The 17622-nt window shown below is 37.7% G+C and overlaps 1 protein-coding gene across 2 annotated transcripts in view; it reads right to left on the bottom strand.

Annotated features, from left to right (window-relative positions):
• LRRC49 (leucine rich repeat containing 49) overlaps positions 1–17622 on the bottom strand; it is a 201007-nt gene that overhangs the window by 10115 nt on the left and 173270 nt on the right. For both annotated transcript variants that reach the window (XM_027851402.1, XM_027851401.1), the window contains 4 exons: positions 12656–12893; positions 11252–11437; positions 7117–7226; positions 5320–5473 (listed from right to left, as the gene is read on the bottom strand). In XM_027851402.1, coding sequence (XP_027707203.1) covers positions 5320–5473; positions 7117–7226; positions 11252–11437; positions 12656–12893 — 688 coding nt within the window. The remainder of the gene's footprint in view (positions 1–5319; positions 5474–7116; positions 7227–11251; positions 11438–12655; positions 12894–17622) is intronic.

Genomic DNA, 17622 nt, shown 5'->3' with positions numbered 1-17622 from the left:
TTGGTCTGTATATTTTCTCTTTAATTTCAGTAACACTGTTTTTGAAAGGGTTAATATGAACATTTTTCAGTGTGTTTGTTTCAATAAAAATAGTTCCCAAGTATTGTGTCAGACTAGAGTGTAATGAACATATGACATGACAATTTGAATAGCCTTATTTGGTTCTTTCAGGTTGTGTCAGGAACATCTGTCTTTGTACCCTCAGTACTTGGCATACTAGTAAGGGCTTCAGACCTGCTTGGTGAACTGCTGAACTGAAGAGGAGGGGCTTAGAAATCACAAAGTAGGAAGAACAATGGGAGGAATTGAGGTGTTTACCTCACTGGTATAGTGAGGGAAAAGGCAGAGAAGAGTACAAAAGTAAAGGGCTACCCGCTGAGGGTCTCTACTCTTCAGTAGCCGCTCTATGGTTCACCAGTTACCTTGGCCCCTCCACACACTGTGACAGTCTCTAAAATCTTTGAGGGCAGTAGACAGTGGAAATGAAGCTGATGTACTTTTAGAAATTAGTGGTCATTTCTGGGGGTCCCATAGAGTCTGCAGATAAAGACAGAATAATATAGAATGGCAAATGATCATGCTGGACCTAGTGCCTGTCACAAAGATGTGGGTTCAAATCCTGCCTCTACTACTTCTTTTAACTATGACACAGGTGAGAGTTGATAACCCCTGCCACCGAGGCGTGATCATGAACAAGTTACTTGAGGCCTCGAGGCCTAAGGAGATCCCAAATTGACAAAGTCATAGAGTCTCAGCTGGCCATGTCTTCTTTCTCAAGCAGGCTGAGGCTCCATGAAGGCAGTGCTTGTGCAAATCTAAAAATATCCTGACACTAAAGGAGCTTAATGTTTCTGGGCTGACTCCCAGTGTGGGCTGTTTCTATGACTATATCTCTGGGGACCAACATCAAGAGACTTATGGCGCCCTTGGTGGTGGTGTCACCTTGTGTTCTGCACTGAAGGAATGGGCTAGGATGATGGGCCAGCCAGCTGTCTTTGCTCTCAGGGATACAGAAGTCACAGGACCCTGGCTGATAGAGGTTGGCAGCTCTGACATAATCTGGACAAAAAAAAACACTAAAGGAAGACATGAGAGCTGATGTCAAATATTTTCAGGGCTACCATGCGAAATAATGATAAATTTATTATTACTTTCTCTAGAAAGCAGAATTAAGATTCAAACTGTTTCAGCAATAAGGGTCTAACATGCACAAGTACTAGAGATACAAAGTCAAGAAATGAAATAGGATGTTTCAACTTCACACTGTTCAAGAAGCCATGGTGAGGAAGCCAAGATGGCAGAGTAAGAGGTGAGTCTCTCTTATTAACCCCTGAAAGCCCAGAAAATATCACCCTAGGAAAAACCCTGGAACAGCTGAACCAGAAGAAAGATGGGGTGCAGTAGTCCAGTAGCCCAGGTAGCTTGAGGGATTAACTAGAAAGGCACCTCTTACCCTGGGGGAAGGGGAGCAGTACAGAACAGGAGTCTTCCCAGCAAGCTAGCAGAAAGCCCCACCTCAGCATACCAGGAGGAGATCCTGAAGCCCAGGCTGTGGAGCAGGCAAACACCAACACCTGGATCCCCGAGAGCCTCACTGAGGGTGGGGGAACTGGTGGAAACCAGCTCAGAAAACCACCAGGTGCTTTGGCATTCTACAGCAACTGGATCTCCCAGTGCCTCAGCAAAGCTAAGGGAAGCAGTGCTCCAAGGGGCCCCAGGCAGATAAACACCCTACAACATCCATCTGAAAGGAGCTGAAGAAAGCGAAAGGAAGGAAAGGCCTGGGTGAGCAGGAAATCTCTAGGAGCCACATTACCCAATCCTACCCTTAGAGTTCCAGTGTTGCTGATTCCAGCCCAACACCAGGTAAGCTGCCAGAATCCTACAGCCTCCAACTGCCAACATTGGAGGCCCCAGCACACAAAGCCAGTGACCAGGCCCTAGGCTCCCAACACAAGAAGCCTGGGTCAGTGCCCTCTGCTCCCCAGAAGGACAGCCCAATCTCTTTAAAGGCCAGGAAATAAGCAAACACCATGAGCAAAAAGAAACATACGATAGATTCTTATTATAGGAAGAGTGAAGATCAAGGCAGAAATTCTGAAGAGGACAACAGTGTCAACAAACCTACATCTGGAACCTCAAAAGGGAATGTGAACTGGTCTGAAGCCCAAGAAGCCTTCTTAGAAGAGCTCAAGAAGGATTTTAAAAGTCAAACGAGAGAAGTAGAAGAAAAAATGGGAAAAGAAATGAGAGGTATGCAAGAGAGAGTCAATAGCTTGGAAAAGGAAGGACAAAAAGTTAACTGTAGAAAACAAGTCCTTAAAAAATACAATTGGCCAACTGGAAAAAAAGCACACTGAAGAAAACAAGTCCCTAAAAAAATACAATTGGTCAACTGGGGAAAAAGTACAACGAAGAAAACAAGTCCCTAAAAAATACAATTGGCCAAATGGGGAAGAAGGTACAAAATCTAATAGAAGAAAACAATTTGTTAAAAATTAGAATTGAGCAAATGGAAGCTAATGATTCTATGAGAGAGCAAGAATCAGTCAAACAAAAACAAAAGATGATGAAAATGTAAAATATCTCATTGGTAAAACAACTGACCTGGAAAATCGATCCAGGAGAGACAATTTAAAAATTATTGGTCTACCTGAAAATCATGATGAAAAAAAGAGCCTGGCCAGTATCTTTCAGGAAATCATAAAGGAAAACTGCCCTGAGGTCCTAGAACCAGAGGGTAAAAGAGTCATAGAAAGAATCCACCGATCACCTCCTGAAAGAGATCCCAAATTGCAAACACCAAGGAATATAGTAGCCAAATTCCAAAATTACCAGGTCAAAGAGAAAATACTGCAAGCACCCAGAAAGAAACAATTTAAATATCATGGAACCACAGTCAGGATTACACAGGACCTTGCAGCTTCTACATTAAAAGACGGTAGGGCGTGGAATATGATATTCCATAAGACAAAGGAGCTTGGATTACAACCAAGGATCAACTACCCAGCAAAAATGAGCATGATCTTTCAGGGGAGGAGATGGATATTCAACAAAATAGGGGACTTCCATACCTTCCTGATAAAAAGACCAGAGCTCAGCAGAAAACTTGATCTTCAAATACAAGACTCAAGAGAGACATAAAAAGGTAAATGGGACAGAAAGAAACAACATGTTATTAATAAGGGCAAACTGTTTACATCCCTACATGGGAAGATGACACTTGTAACTCTTGAGAACTGTATTGTTATTACACCACTTTAAAGGGGTATACATAAAGGGGGTGAGTATAAATTGACTTTGATGTAATGATGAAAAAAATCTAATCAAGTGGGTTAAATAGATCCAAGTAAGTGAATTAATCTGATCTAACTAAGTAAATGTACTGAGAAAAAAGGAAAGGAGGAAGCAGACAAGGGTAAATTACATCACAGGAAAAGGCACAAAAACCTATTACAGCAGAGGGAAAGAAGGAAGGGAGATGAGCACTGTTTGAACCTTACTTTCAATAGATTTGGCTCAAGAAGGGAAAAACATAATTAGTTAGGTATAGAAATCTAACATGCCCTATAGACAGTAGGAGGGAAAAGGGGAAAGAAAAGGAAGGGGGCTAATAGAAGGGAGGTGGGACTGAGGGAGGCAGTGGTCAAAAGCAAAACATTAGTGAGGAGGGAAAAGGAGAAAGGAGAAAGAAAAGCATACATGGGGGGGAAGGATAGAGAGAAAGACACAGATAGTAATCACAATTGTGAATGTGATATATGAATGTAATGGAATATTATTGTGCTATAAGAAATGATGAATAGGCAGACTTCAGATAAACCTGGAAAGACTTGGATGGTTTGATGCTGAGTGAAGTGAGCAGAACGAGGAGAACATTGGACACGGTGACAGTCACACTGAGTGATGACTGACTTTGATAGACTTAACCCCTCTCAGCAATACAAGGATCTAAAACATCTCCAAAAGCCTCATGATGGAAAATGATATCCACATCCAAAGAAAGAACTACGGAGTTTGAATGCAGATCAAAGCATACTATTTGCTATTTTTTTTCTTCTGTTGTATTTTGTTTCCTCTTTCTGGTGGTTCCTCCTATTAGTTCTAATTCTTATTTATAACATCACTAATGTGAAAATATGTTTAAAAGGAATGTATATGTATAGCCTATATTAGATTGCACGCTGTGTTGGGGAGGGATATAGGGAGGGAGGGGAAGAAAAATTTAAAACTCAAAAGGGTATGGAACTGATTACTGATAATTCAAAATAAATTAATAAAACATTTAAAAAAAAAAAAAGAAAGCCATGGCAACCTCACAAAGGGGTGAGTTCTGTGTCACTAGAAATAGTTTTGAAGAAGGTGGATGTCAATGTTGTTGAAGAGACATTTATATTGGTATTTGGACCCTTCAAATTCTAAGATGCTAGTATTCTACTGTTTAAATGTTTTGTATGCGTGTGTGTCTTCTTTCTACTAGATGGTAAGGCAAGAAATGTGTATCATACTTCCATATGAGGTAAAGTTGAACAGTGGGAAGAGCCCTGGATTTGGAGTCAGAAGACCTGGTTTTGAATCCTGCCTCTGTCCTTTACTACTTGTGTGATCTTGAGCTATTCACCAACCCCTCCGTGATTAGGTTTCCTCACCTGTAAAATGAGGAGTGGGGCGGGGGGAGGGGAGTGGATAGTGGGAAAAGAGATTTGGACTAGATGGGCTCTATGGTCCCCTCTAGCTCTAAATTTATGTATCCCCCACAGCACTTAGCAAGCTTACAGTAAAACCTCAAAAAGATATCTGTTAAATAAACATTTGAATGAATGTTCGCCTTAGCTTTTTTAGTCTGAGTAGCTACAGCAGGGTTAATATGGATATCAAGGCACTATCCAGAGTTAAGAACACAGAATTTCATGGAATTGTGGAGTTAGAAAGTAGGGAAAAATGCCAGAGGTCCAAACAGAAAGGTTAGTCATCAGCAGAAAAGAAAGCAACTGGGAGCCAAAGGACCAATTCACATTTGACTATGCTCTAAGTCATAACAAGCACTTCTGCTTTTCTCAGTTTCCTGCTAGTTGTTTTTCTGACAATAGAAAATGGATGAACTATGGATTTTCCCTATGAACCCTTTTCTTTTACACTACAGTCTTCCTAGACTGAACCAATACTAAAGATACATTTGAAGGCTGAACTACATTACTGCAGACCAAATAAGTTATCTAAATGTTGACTTGACACCAAAATGAATAATCAAGAAAAAATCACAAACCATTTGTACTATGTCAAAACACAAGACCCCAAAGATTAATTAAGCAGTTTTACCTCAAGTTTTTCTGTATAAAAGTCTCTTGTGGTATAATTCAGTGTAGCTCGATTTGTATTTTCTCCACAAAGTCTTTTGCTATCATTACCTTCTTCACTGACACCCCCAGATTTTTTCCCTTTTCCTTCTAGCAGATACCGGAATTGCTTCTTCCTGAAGGAAGAAAATAAAGACGTTGACACACTATTAAAACCTCTACTGTTTTTTGTTCTCTTCCAATAAGTGAATTTGCTTTTTTTGAACATTTGCTTTATGAAATTGAGTTTGTTACATTTCGTATGCTTGAAACAGGTATTAAGTAATCTAATCTTTGTCTGGTTAGCCTACTCAATTGAATTCTTTAATTTGAAAACTGCAAATCATCACCATAAACATAGTTTATTGGTTTGGCAAATGAAACTTTTCTAAAATGGAAAAAGTCTAGTGTGAAAAAAGTACAATACAATGAATCAAATTGCCTTAAGTTTAAAAATCCTTAGTAACCTTCACAGAGCTATTGTACAGCCAGCAAGTATCAACTAAAACATTTGTTAATAAATACTTTATCATGGATAAACATGTCACTTCACCTTTTGACAACCAAGGCCAGACAGTGCTCAACCCACAACTATGAATGAGCCACAAGTCATTTCTTAACAGTACAGTCTCTGGCATAATGAAAGCATGTAAGCTTTGGCAGGAATAAATCATACAATGTAGAAAAGTAGAGTAGAGCTCAAGTGAAAAAAGGAAAGAGCTGAAGGGAGGATGGCAGGAAAGTAGAAAGTACCTGCACTCACTCAAACTAAGGCAAGTTACAGTTTCTGGGGCTCAGTTTCCTCACCTGTAAAACTGGGTATACATCCCAGCCACCAATGACCTTGCTGGTGTGGGACCCTCAGCCAGACCAGTGACCTGTCTGAGTCAGAGGGCCCTACCAGTTGGGGGCAACACAGCGTTCTAGATGAAGCCAGCCTTCCAAAAAGGAAGAACAGGATCCTGCGTTTGACACAGTGGGCCACAGGGTCCTGCCCAAGTCACTTTCTCTCTCAGGTGCTAATGTGCATTGGAAGAGACTGTTTTACTGGGGACTCAGATAGAACACAGGCTTCTTGACAGCAGGGGTAGTTTCATTTCTGTCTTTGTATTCCCCAGTGCCTAGTATTACTCCTGGCTCATAGTAAACACTTAATAAATGCTTGTTGAGTCATCAATTGGCTGATTACATTGATGAAATCAAAGGTCAGGTTCAAACATGAAAAGATGGGAGATATTACTCCTTTACAATAATATCTCACAGGGTTATTATAAGGAAAGTATTTTGCAAATCTTAAAGTATAATACAATTATCCAACAAACATTTATTAAACACCTACTACATGGAAAGGCACTGCTTTAGGTACTGGCTACACAAAGACAAAATAAAACAAAAGTCCCTACCCTCAAGGAATTTATGGTCTCTTAGCCCTAAAAGGCCTCATCAGAAAGATGGGTCAGGCACCTGCATCAGTTCCCACCTGACATGACTGCCTGTTGGGTATGAAATGTTATAAACCTTTTAGATAGGCAGTCATAGTAAATGGGAACCATTGTCCCTAAATAGAAAAATCCTGCAATATGGAAAACTGCTTCTGCAGGGTAAGATTCTGGAAGGATTGATGCATAAACCCCAGTAGCTGAAGGTGGTGCTATGCTAACACATAAGCACCCTTACCAACCCAAGGCAAAGATGAAAGACAGAATTAAGGTATGAATGATTTTTAAGACTGCTCCAGGATGTCAGTACTCTGCTGTTTAAATAAAAAACTGATGGTCACCTGACTTCCCCCAGAAGTGAAAGCAGCCGATACTGTGGTAATTCAGAAGATGCTACATGTGCCAGAATTCCAAAAAGCCTTTCAGCCATTATCATGTCATTCTGTGTCACCTGAGGAAAAATGACAAAAAAAAGTAAAAAACAACATGTTGCCCATTTCAGACATTACTAACAGAACTCCAAGGAAAAATCTGAATGAATTCTTTCCTTTAAACTTTCCTTGAAATCATGCTCTCTGCAGGTTGTTGGGAGAAGCATCTATCTCCCTTTGGCCATACCCCCTGTCCCTCACCAATATCCTCTCCAGCATTTGGTTTTGTAGTTCCCTGTTAGCAGAAGCTTAGGAGTCTGGAAACTATTTCTGAGGTATCTGAAATTCTTAATGAGAAAATTTTTAAAATAAACAGTAGATTTTGGAAAGCATAAGAAACTGAGAGGAAATTTCCAAGCAAATATTAAAACTAATTTATTTTAATGAAGTGTCAAAAGGTCAATCATGGAATTACTCATACCTTTCCTCACAAGGCATTTCTTTGATCACCTCCCAGGAGAAAATATTCACTGGCTTAGGGAAGAAATCTCCTTTCCTCTTTGGAGTTATTATATAGAATTTCAGTTTTCATTTAGCCCTTTTTGATTCTCTTCATATACTAGATTATATATAGCTCATAGTAATTCTTTCCTATGAGGAATCATGTGTAACCTAGACCTGAAGGTACAACTTGGATTAAAATATATATGTATTTTCCTTCATGTAAAACAATATTTTTGCAATTCAAATATTTTACTAATTTTTTAAAATTTGCAAAATTTTTGACATTGATTTGAATACTATATAAAGGCATTCCACATAGTAATCAATCAATCAACATGTGTTTATTAATAAGCCATAATAAATGTTTTTTGATTTAACACCTACTACTGCTAGATACTATGCTAAGCACTGCAGATACAAAGACTAAAGGGAAATAATTCCTGCCCTCAAGATGTTTACATTCTAATGGAAGGAAAACAACATATACAGATGTAAATGAATGTTTAATAAAATAAAAATAAAAGGTAGTTTGGAGAAGGAAGGCACAAGAAGCTGGGGGAAGGGAAAAGACCAAAAAAAGCTTCATGAAGAAGGTGGTGCTTGAAGGGAGTCTTAAATAAAATCATGGAATCCAACAGGTAGAGTCAGAGAGAGAGTGCATTGTGGGTAAGGGTATATCCAGGGCAAAGGCACAGAGATAGAAGATGAAGTCCTATGTGCGCAAGTAGGCCAGTGTGTTTGATCAGAGAAGGAGAGGAGGACAGGAATCAAGTTTAAGACAACCAGAAAGGCAGGAAGGGGCCAGGTTGTGAAGAGCATAAAATGTCAAAGAGAGTGCTAGGGGCACAACGATAAAATTGAAATAGCTCCAATCTTTCAAGGGATTTTAAAACACTGAGATAAAGAGGAACTGAATTCCATGAGTGGAGGCAGCCAGAATAAAAGCAATGGGGATTTAAGTGTTGTATGTGAGCAATAGCAAGGAGACCAGTATGGCTGGACTGCAGAGTGTAGGAAGAGGAGTAATACGTAACAATATTGGGAAAGTACACTGGAACTAGGTTGTAAAGCACTTTAAAAGCCAAAGTAGTTGATATTTGATCCTAAACACAATAGGGAGCCATTAGTGTTTACTAAATAGAGGAGCGACATTTTCAGACCCAAATTTTAGGAAAATCACTCTGGCAGCTGTGAGAAGGCTATATTGGAATGAAGAGAGACTTGAGGCAGGGAGATTAATTAGGGAGCTACTGAAATAGTCTACACAAGAGGTGATGAAGGTCTGAACTAGTATGGTAGCTGTGTGAGTGGAGACATAGTTGAGGTAAAAACAATAAGAATGGCAACTACTTGAATGTGTGGGTGAGAAAGAGTAGAGGATAACCTCAAGGTTATGAAATTGGATGTCTGCAAGGATACCCGTGTTTTTGGCAGAAAGAGAGAAGTCTGGAAAAGGGAAGGGTTGCAAGAGGGAAGACGATGAATTCTATTTTGGATATGTTGAGTCTGAGATGCCTATGAGATATACAGCTTGAAATGTCTAATAGGTAGATATACAGAAATGGAACTCAGGAGAGAGACTAGAACTGGATATATAAAGCTGGGAGTCATTTGCACAGAGACAATAATTAAATACATGGGAGTTGATGATATTCCCCAAGTGAAAGAGTATAGAAATAAAAGAGAAGAGGGCCAGGACAGAGCCGCCACAAGGGTAGAAATTGTTTTATCTGAACTTTCTTTATCCTCTAGTATCTGACATGGAGCTTGGCAAACTGTAGGTGCTAAATAAATATTCAATAAATCGACCAAACAAAAGCTGATCACATGGTAATATATTACACAAGTATCACAGATTCTGTAGCTCTTCAAATATTATATTTTCTTTCTATTCAAAGATATAACTTAAAATAGTGTGGTTTGGTTATTTTCCCTTTCTACAGTCTACAATTATATTGTTTTGTTCTTTTATGTTCACATATAATTTGGGTAAATTACATTTATTTGCAAGTATCTAGTATCCTGTGCCCCAATTTCAATTAGCCTAAGCTGTTGGTTTGGTGTAGAGAGAGTGCATTTTGGAAATTTACTCTACCACCACAAAATTTCCTCTGGCTTGGGCTAGTTTTGGCAATCCTGGGAGTTTCTGTTGAGGCTGGATAGTTTGGGGGCTCTGCTCAGGATCTCTTACGTTGCCCTGGAGGCCTAGATTAAACTAGACTCCTTGAAAAGCAGTTTGAACAACCATATATATTCAAGGGGCCCAAGACTATTTTACCTTCTTCAAATCGTGGCTATCTACCATGGTGATGGAGATGTCCAATGGCTACCCTAGGTTGGTTAAATCAAAAAACCTCAGTCTCTGGAAGATATGCTAGATTTTGAAAGAGCCAGGCTAAAAGTATCTATAGTGTCATAATTACTGGCAAGTACGGTCATTTTCAGTGAAGACAAGAATCTGTTCATTTTACCACTAACAAAGAAGGAAAAAGGGCATTTCTGAAAATTTGGCCTGGTTCCCCTGATTTAGTTACGTTTCAATGATTTAACTGCTAATTTGGGGGATAGCTATGTTTAGTATTGGCAGCACCACTTTTCTTTTCTTCCAGAGTAACATTTAAAGAGCGTGGAATCCCCCTGCCTAGACTGCTAATAACTGGGGATCAATGTAAGACAAACCTGACTAACAACATCTGAGGCAATTGCTCTTCAAGAGCTTTGAAATGGCAGGGCAGGATAGTAGATACTGTTGGATATAGAGTGAGAAGACTGTGTTTGGATATTTACTAACCCTGTTACTTCAGGTAACTTCTTTAGCAATTCTGATTCTCAGTTTCTTCTTCCGTAAAATGGGGGTAATTCCTAGAATTATTGTGGTTCAAATGAAAGATTTTGGAAAGTACTTCGAAAACTTTAAAACACTACCTAGGTGTTAGTTGTTATTATTAAAAGATAATACTCTCCCTAGATAAATCTGTCAGTCATCTCTAGCCTTGAGTTATCCAAACAGTTAGACAGAAGCCAGTAGTTACAAGCTATTTAAAGCACAGAATAGAGATTGCTCATTTTTTTCTCTTCTTTCATCTTTTTCTTTTTAAATATTTTTGCTCCCTTCTGCATTTCTTGGTTTTACTCTCTCCTCTTTCCCAGAACTTTATCTTTCCTTTCTCTTATCCTATTCTTTTCTTTCTTTTTCTAAGTCTTACCAGTCACCATTTAAGCCCTTTTGGATATGAGACAATGCATGAAGCACAGAATAAGTCAGGAGCTTTGATTTCTGAAGAACCCAAAGAGCATATTACCTACAAATAAGTACAAAACATTTGACTAGTCACTAAATATTTTACCATGTTGTTATCTTCCTATCAGAAAAATAAGTGACATCAATGTTCTTTATTACCCACTTTGAGCCAATGCTATTTGCAAAGCTGGCTTAACACCCAAACTTTTTGAGTGATGTGATTTTTGTTATTTTAGATTATAAAATGAAATAAACCTTCTCTGATTATTTGGCTATTTCATTTCCTTACTATTTTTTATATGACTTCCTTTTAGAGAGAAATTATACTCATGTTATTCACAAAGGATATGATTAGGTTACCTCAGTTCCATTTATTTTCTGCATGCTAAAATGGCTCAGTCTAAATAGCACATAGTATTTCCAGAGTGTAAAATTGACAACTGGATTTCCCTGAGGATCGATTGTCAACTGGTCAATGCGACGAAGCTGTGCCAGTGCATTAAATTGCTGCAGCATAACAAGATTTGTCTCCTTGAACTTAAGGTGCTATAAAACAAAAATGTAAATGTAAATGATACTAAATTTAAACATCTTAAATCATCAAACTTAGAATTTCATGGATCATTTTTATACTTGTGGTCTACCTACTGACCTGAGGTTTGGCTAATCAGTATTCAAATAAATAAAGGCAAAATTATTTATTTATTTATTTATTAACAGATTTAATATGCTCACTTCAAAACAAAATGGGAAAGATATTTATTTCCTACCTGCAAAACAACCCCATTTAGGAATAACTATTCAAGTAGAGGCTAACCTAGATTAGCTTTGTGATCTCCTTTGAACTCTATGATTTTGCGATCTAAAAAAACTATATAAATTCTAAGAATGCTGAATCTTGGTTGCCTTTGCACTGATCCAAATCTTTAAATGAAAGACATGATGAAGTTTTCAAATAACTTTATACAGAATTTTTTACTGGTCCTATAAGGTAGAAGGAGGCTATTGAATTTTTTAAAGCTAACTATAAGACACAAATGGTTAAATTGGCTCCCCCCAGAAAAAGTTAGTAGAACTGGGATGACCATACAAGTGTTACATCTGTCATTTTAGAACTCCATTCACTAGCATACAGAGCTTTCATTTCTAACCTGTCTTTTTTATGGATGATGATAAAAAGTACTAATATAAGGAAAGGTGATAGATGCAGGAAATCAATTGAGTTACAGAAAGAAAACACTATAATAAATTTTTCATTAAATAATGTTGTAAAATCATAATTTTTAAAAATGTAGATTACACTAATATAAAAATCAGCAAAATTAAGCCTCATTAAATTTTTCAAATATAGTCAAGAAATACATATATGCATGACAATTATTATGAAAATCTTTAAGAAATATAGTATGTCATGACCATATAAGATATAATAAATAAAATATACTCAAACTGTCTACTATGTGAGTAGATCCTAGCAAATGTTTTGTAAGGGAAAGTAAATAATCTGAAGTAGTTCTTTTATTTTTCATTTCCATTCTACTACAAAGGGCCAAAGCACTTTACAATGGTTGAATTACCAATAGCACAAGAAAACCATAAGACCATTTTCAATCCTAATTTATAGTCCTGGCTTTAGAAAGTCTCGTTAGTTTAACAAACCTGCTAGATAGAAACTGCAGGAAACAAAAGGATTAAAACAAAGCTTTGAACCAACCACATGAGCTACAACTAAGCTATTCAAACATATTATTAATAAAGGTTTACCAAAGAATTAGGAAATTTAATCTTCAATTTGGGGAGTACTTGGACTATTTCATCAAATTCTATGAAAGTGAAAGAGACTGTTGTGACCAATCCTGCTGTCTGAACACTCCAGTTCCGATCCAGTGATTCTAGAGCTCCAGAGCCATACAAGAAAAGCGTATCTCCGTCCACTTCCACAAGGTGATTTTCTATGACAGCAAGACCTTGTAAAGCAGTAGTTATCACAGGGTCAAGAGATCTGGCAAAAAACAAATACAATTTTAAATCTAAGCTTTTTTCATGGCAAAGTAAATAACAGCGTATGAAGACTTAATCATCATAATTTCCCTGTAATTTTAAAAGATTTTTTTTCTTTCAGTAAGTGGAAATTAAACAAAACACATCATTGGCTCATTTTCACTACTATGTGTGAAAGATAAATATCCCTCTAAATGTATTTTCAATTCAAAGAAAGGCAGAATATTACAGAAAGTCCCTCCTTCAAATTCAAAGTTATTTTTTACATCAAGTTAAAATAATTTACACTCTACTCAAAAAAAAAGGCCACTAGCTATTCAGTGTCAAATATATAGAAAGGTACTGGAGAAGAAAATGGCAAACCACTCCATTAGCTTTGCCAAGAAAACTCCATACAGGGTCATGAAAGTCGGACATGACTAAACAACAACAACAACAACAACAACATATCATCGTTTAAATACTGTTGACAGTTATACTTTCCAAAATAGAAGCCATATTTTAGGTATAAGGCTACATATATAGGGACTTTGGTCAAAACGAGTGAGAGAGAGAAGACTTTAAGATGAGCTCTCATCTCAAAACTATAAGAAATGAACCAAGTAAAGTAATAAAAACTACAAGAAGAGAGAAAATATTTCTTCATGTAGGGCAACTCCTATATAATGAATAAATAAGCAAGCAAACAAATCAATAAAGAGAAATTTGCCTTCTAAGACCCCTCCCCCAGCAGAAGCTTGTGCTCCTTGCCCACCTTGCCGAGCCTAGGAGCTGGGGCATGTACCATTTCTCCTTTGAGTTTCCTTTTGGCAGGATTTGGTCAGACATTTGCACTCCTCTGCATATCATTCAGGGGCAATGGAGTGGTGCATAATGAGGATGAGCAGGCTGTAACACATGATGAATAAGAAATAACAGAAAGGACATGGAGTGAAGTTTATCATCAAATAAATATGATCTAAAAAAAAGATAAGTGGGCTCTGTAAGAGGCCTGAGGCCAGAGTGACGCCTCATATCCTGTTGGAGCCAGAACAGGAAAGATCTTGACAGGGGACTGCCCAAGAAGACAAATGAGAAGAACCTCAGAAGCCCACTGTGGAAAGCCCATCAGGAGATCCAAAACACAATCTCTAATATTAGAGAGCTGAACTGGGGGATCAAGGAGATAAAGCAGAAGTACACCAGAAATACCATACTTCCCAATATCCAATGGGGACTTGTCTAGACTGTGACAAAGAAAAAAGTTACTACCGATGCATTATTGTGCAAGGACAAAGAAATGGAAACAGGATCCAGGCCAGCACCAATGACGGGCCACCAGAGCAAGAGGCAAAACCCAGGGATGGAGGCAGAGTGAGGGCTGGCTCCATCTCAAAGCAGAGCTCAGTGTCCCAAGTCAAGGCTGTGGAACAGGAAAAAGAGGGGTCCAGAAACAAGCCATCCCATTGAAAACTGAGGCAAGACAGTAACAGCAACACCCACGCTACAGAGTTCACAGGACCAAGAAGGACCTTGCCTATCTCATCTAATATATAAGAGGAGTAGAGTCTGGTCCTGGCACAAAGTCCCAATCTAAAAACTGAGGCTGGAGATATGAGTGAACAAAAGGAAATTCCAAATACAACGAGGAAGTACTATAGCTTTATGGCTTAAAAGAAATTCAAGAGGCAAACCCAGAAGAAGAGAGTAACTGCATGATAAATACAAGGGGAGCCTCAAGGGAAAAAAAGAATGACTTGACCATAAGGACTTCAAGAGTTGGAAGAAATGAAGCAAGAGATAAAAATTAAAACTAGAGATCTTGAAGGAAAAATTTTTAGAAGAATAAATAGCTTAGAACAGGTGAAAAATCTTACCCAAGTAGTGTACTCTCTGAAAAACAGGCTGAAACAAATATAATTCAATGGTTGCATTAGACAATAAGACAACAGAACAAAATCAAAAAGCTAAAAAATTAAAAGAACATGTCAGGTATCTATTATTAAAACCCACTGACTGAAAAATAGATCAAAGAGAGATAATTTAAGAAATATAGGATTCCCTGCCAACCATGACTAAACAAAAAACTTAGGATACCATATTTTTTTAAAAAAACACATAAGAAAACTGACCAGATCTATCAGGACCAGAGAGCAAGGGGAAAACAAAAAGATTCCACCAGTTACCTACTGAAATAAATACCAAATTGAACACTCAGCATATCATTCAAAACGCAGAGCTTCCAGGTCAAGAAAGAGTTCAAGTACAAAGGACCCCCACATAGGATTCATACACAACTATGCTGCAATTACTATAAAAGAGAGGATATCTTGGAATATAACATTCTTGTGGTCAAAAGAAAAAAGGCTTATAACAAGAATATAATTCTATAAAAATGTCTATAATCCTGTAGGGGGAAAATTAAACTTTTTAATATAATAGAAGGCTTTCAAAAATTCCTGTTGAAAAGAACAGGGCTAGAATACTACTGCTAGGGTCTGCATCCGAAAGAGATGACAGAGAGAGAGACAGAGTGAGAGACAGAGACAGACAGAGACAGAGAGACAGAGAGAGGCAGAGAGAGACAGAGAGAGACCGAGAGAAAGAGGGGAGGGGGAGGGATCTATTTGTGCAAAAATAATTATAGCAGCTCTTTTTGTAGTAGCAAAGAATTGGATTTTGAGGGGATGCCCATCAATTGGGGAATGACTAAACAAGTTGTCGTATATGACTATAGTGATATATTACTGTCCAAAAGAAATGACAAGCAAGATGATTTCAGAAAAACCAGGACTTAGATGAACTGATACAAAGTGAAGTGAGCAGAACCAGGAGAACATTGTACATAGTAACAACATTATTGTAAGATTAAGAACTATGAATGACTTAGCTATTCTCAGCAATATAATGATCCACAATCCACGACAATCTCAAAGGATTCATGATGAAAAATGCTATCTGTCTCCAGGGAAAGAACTGATGTTGTCTGAATAAAGACTGAAGCATATTATTTTTCTTTCTTTCTAATGTTCTTGCACAAAATAACTAATATAGAAATGTTTTACAAGATTGCACATGTATAACCTATTTCAGATTGCTTACTGTATCAGGGAGGGAGGAGGGAAAGGAGGGAAGAATAGAATTTAGAATTCAAAACAAAAAAAATGTTAAAATTTGTTTTTATATGCAATTAGGGAAAAATAAAATATGATTTTTAAAAATGTAGTGTAAAATAAATGGATTTGAATGGAAAAGACAAGACTAGCATTGGGTAGAATATTTGAAACACAGACAAAGGAGTGGGAGAAGTCTAGAAAGCAAAGAACTGGAAATAAAGTAGGTGCCCATAAATTGAGAAATGGCTGAATGAATTATAGTAAATACATATAATGGAATAATATCGTGCTATAGAATAATACAAAAAATAAAATAACAAAAATAATAAAAATTCAGACAAACCCAGGGAAACTTTTATGAACTGATAAAGAGTAAAATGAGGAGACCCAAGAGAACAATTTATACAATGACTATAATAACATAAAGGAAAATAACTTAGATTTAAGAACTCTGAATGATGCAATGATGAATCACAGCTTCAGATGACTAATGATGAAAAATGGTTTCCACCTCTTGGTGGAAAGGCAATTGACTACAGGCACAGTATGAGACATACTACACATCTTGATTCAAAGTAAATGTATGAATTTATTTGGCTTAACTTCTATGGGTGGGGCATGGAGGAAAGAGAGAGTAGAACAACAATGTCAGGGCAAAGTTTGTCATAGTGATGCAAAAAAGGGAAGAAAAGTATGTAAACGAAACCTTAAAAAATACACAGAAGATAGAAGGAAGTCCAGATGAGGATACAAGCAAGTAGAACAATTTTGTTACTATCATGCTAAATATAATATATACTTCTTGTAAAAAAAATAGTATACATAAATTAAATCCTCCATCATCAAAGAGGAACCAGTATTTAGGCTGCTGTCATAGAATCAGGGAAGAGGTTCTATTAAGTTGACACATATACACACGTGTGTGTATATGTGTGTGTACATATATATATACACACACGTGTGTATTATGTGTCTGCATAGTTGTTTACCCTTCATTTTCGAAGAGGACCAATGACAGCCCAATGCTAGGGTCAGGGTACAGTGTATCTGGCTGTGGCTGATCAGTTCAACATGAGTTCAGAAGGCTCTACCACAGGTCAGGCGCAAGTCGTCCATTATAACATTTGGGATGGAGATGTCTGGATTTGCACAGCTCATGTTTCCTTTGTGCTGCTGCGATTCTGCTTTGCTCATGGAGTACAGCACCTTCTTTGATGGAGGCATGTCATATCAGAAAGTCCCATGCCAGCGGTTCCCACGTCTCACAACTGATACTGAAGTTCTTCAGAGAGATCTTGACATGTCCCGGTACTGCTTCTTCTGGCCACTGTGTGAGCACTTGCCTTACATGAGTTTTCCATAAAATAGCTTTTTAGTTAAACATGCATTTGGGCTACATGGACAGCTCATCAGATTTGTGCCCTTTGCAATAGAATTTGAATGCTTGCAAGTTCACCTTGAAAAAAGACCTCAGTGTTCTTTACCTCATCATGTCAAGTAATCTCAGAATCTTCCTAACACAATTCAGGTGGAAGCAGTTCCATTTTACGGCATGGTGCTAATAGACTGTCCAGGTTTTACAGGTATACAATAGTGAAGTCAGCACAATGATTTTGTGGACCTTCAGTTTGGTAT

This window comes from Vombatus ursinus, unplaced genomic scaffold (genome assembly GCF_900497805.2).
Source record: "Vombatus ursinus unplaced genomic scaffold, bare-nosed wombat genome assembly UNPS02009205.1, whole genome shotgun sequence".
Taxonomy (NCBI): Eukaryota; Metazoa; Chordata; class Mammalia; order Diprotodontia; family Vombatidae; genus Vombatus; species Vombatus ursinus.
The sequence above is the reverse complement of the archived record's forward strand: the minus strand, read 5'-3'. Positions and strand labels throughout refer to the sequence as shown.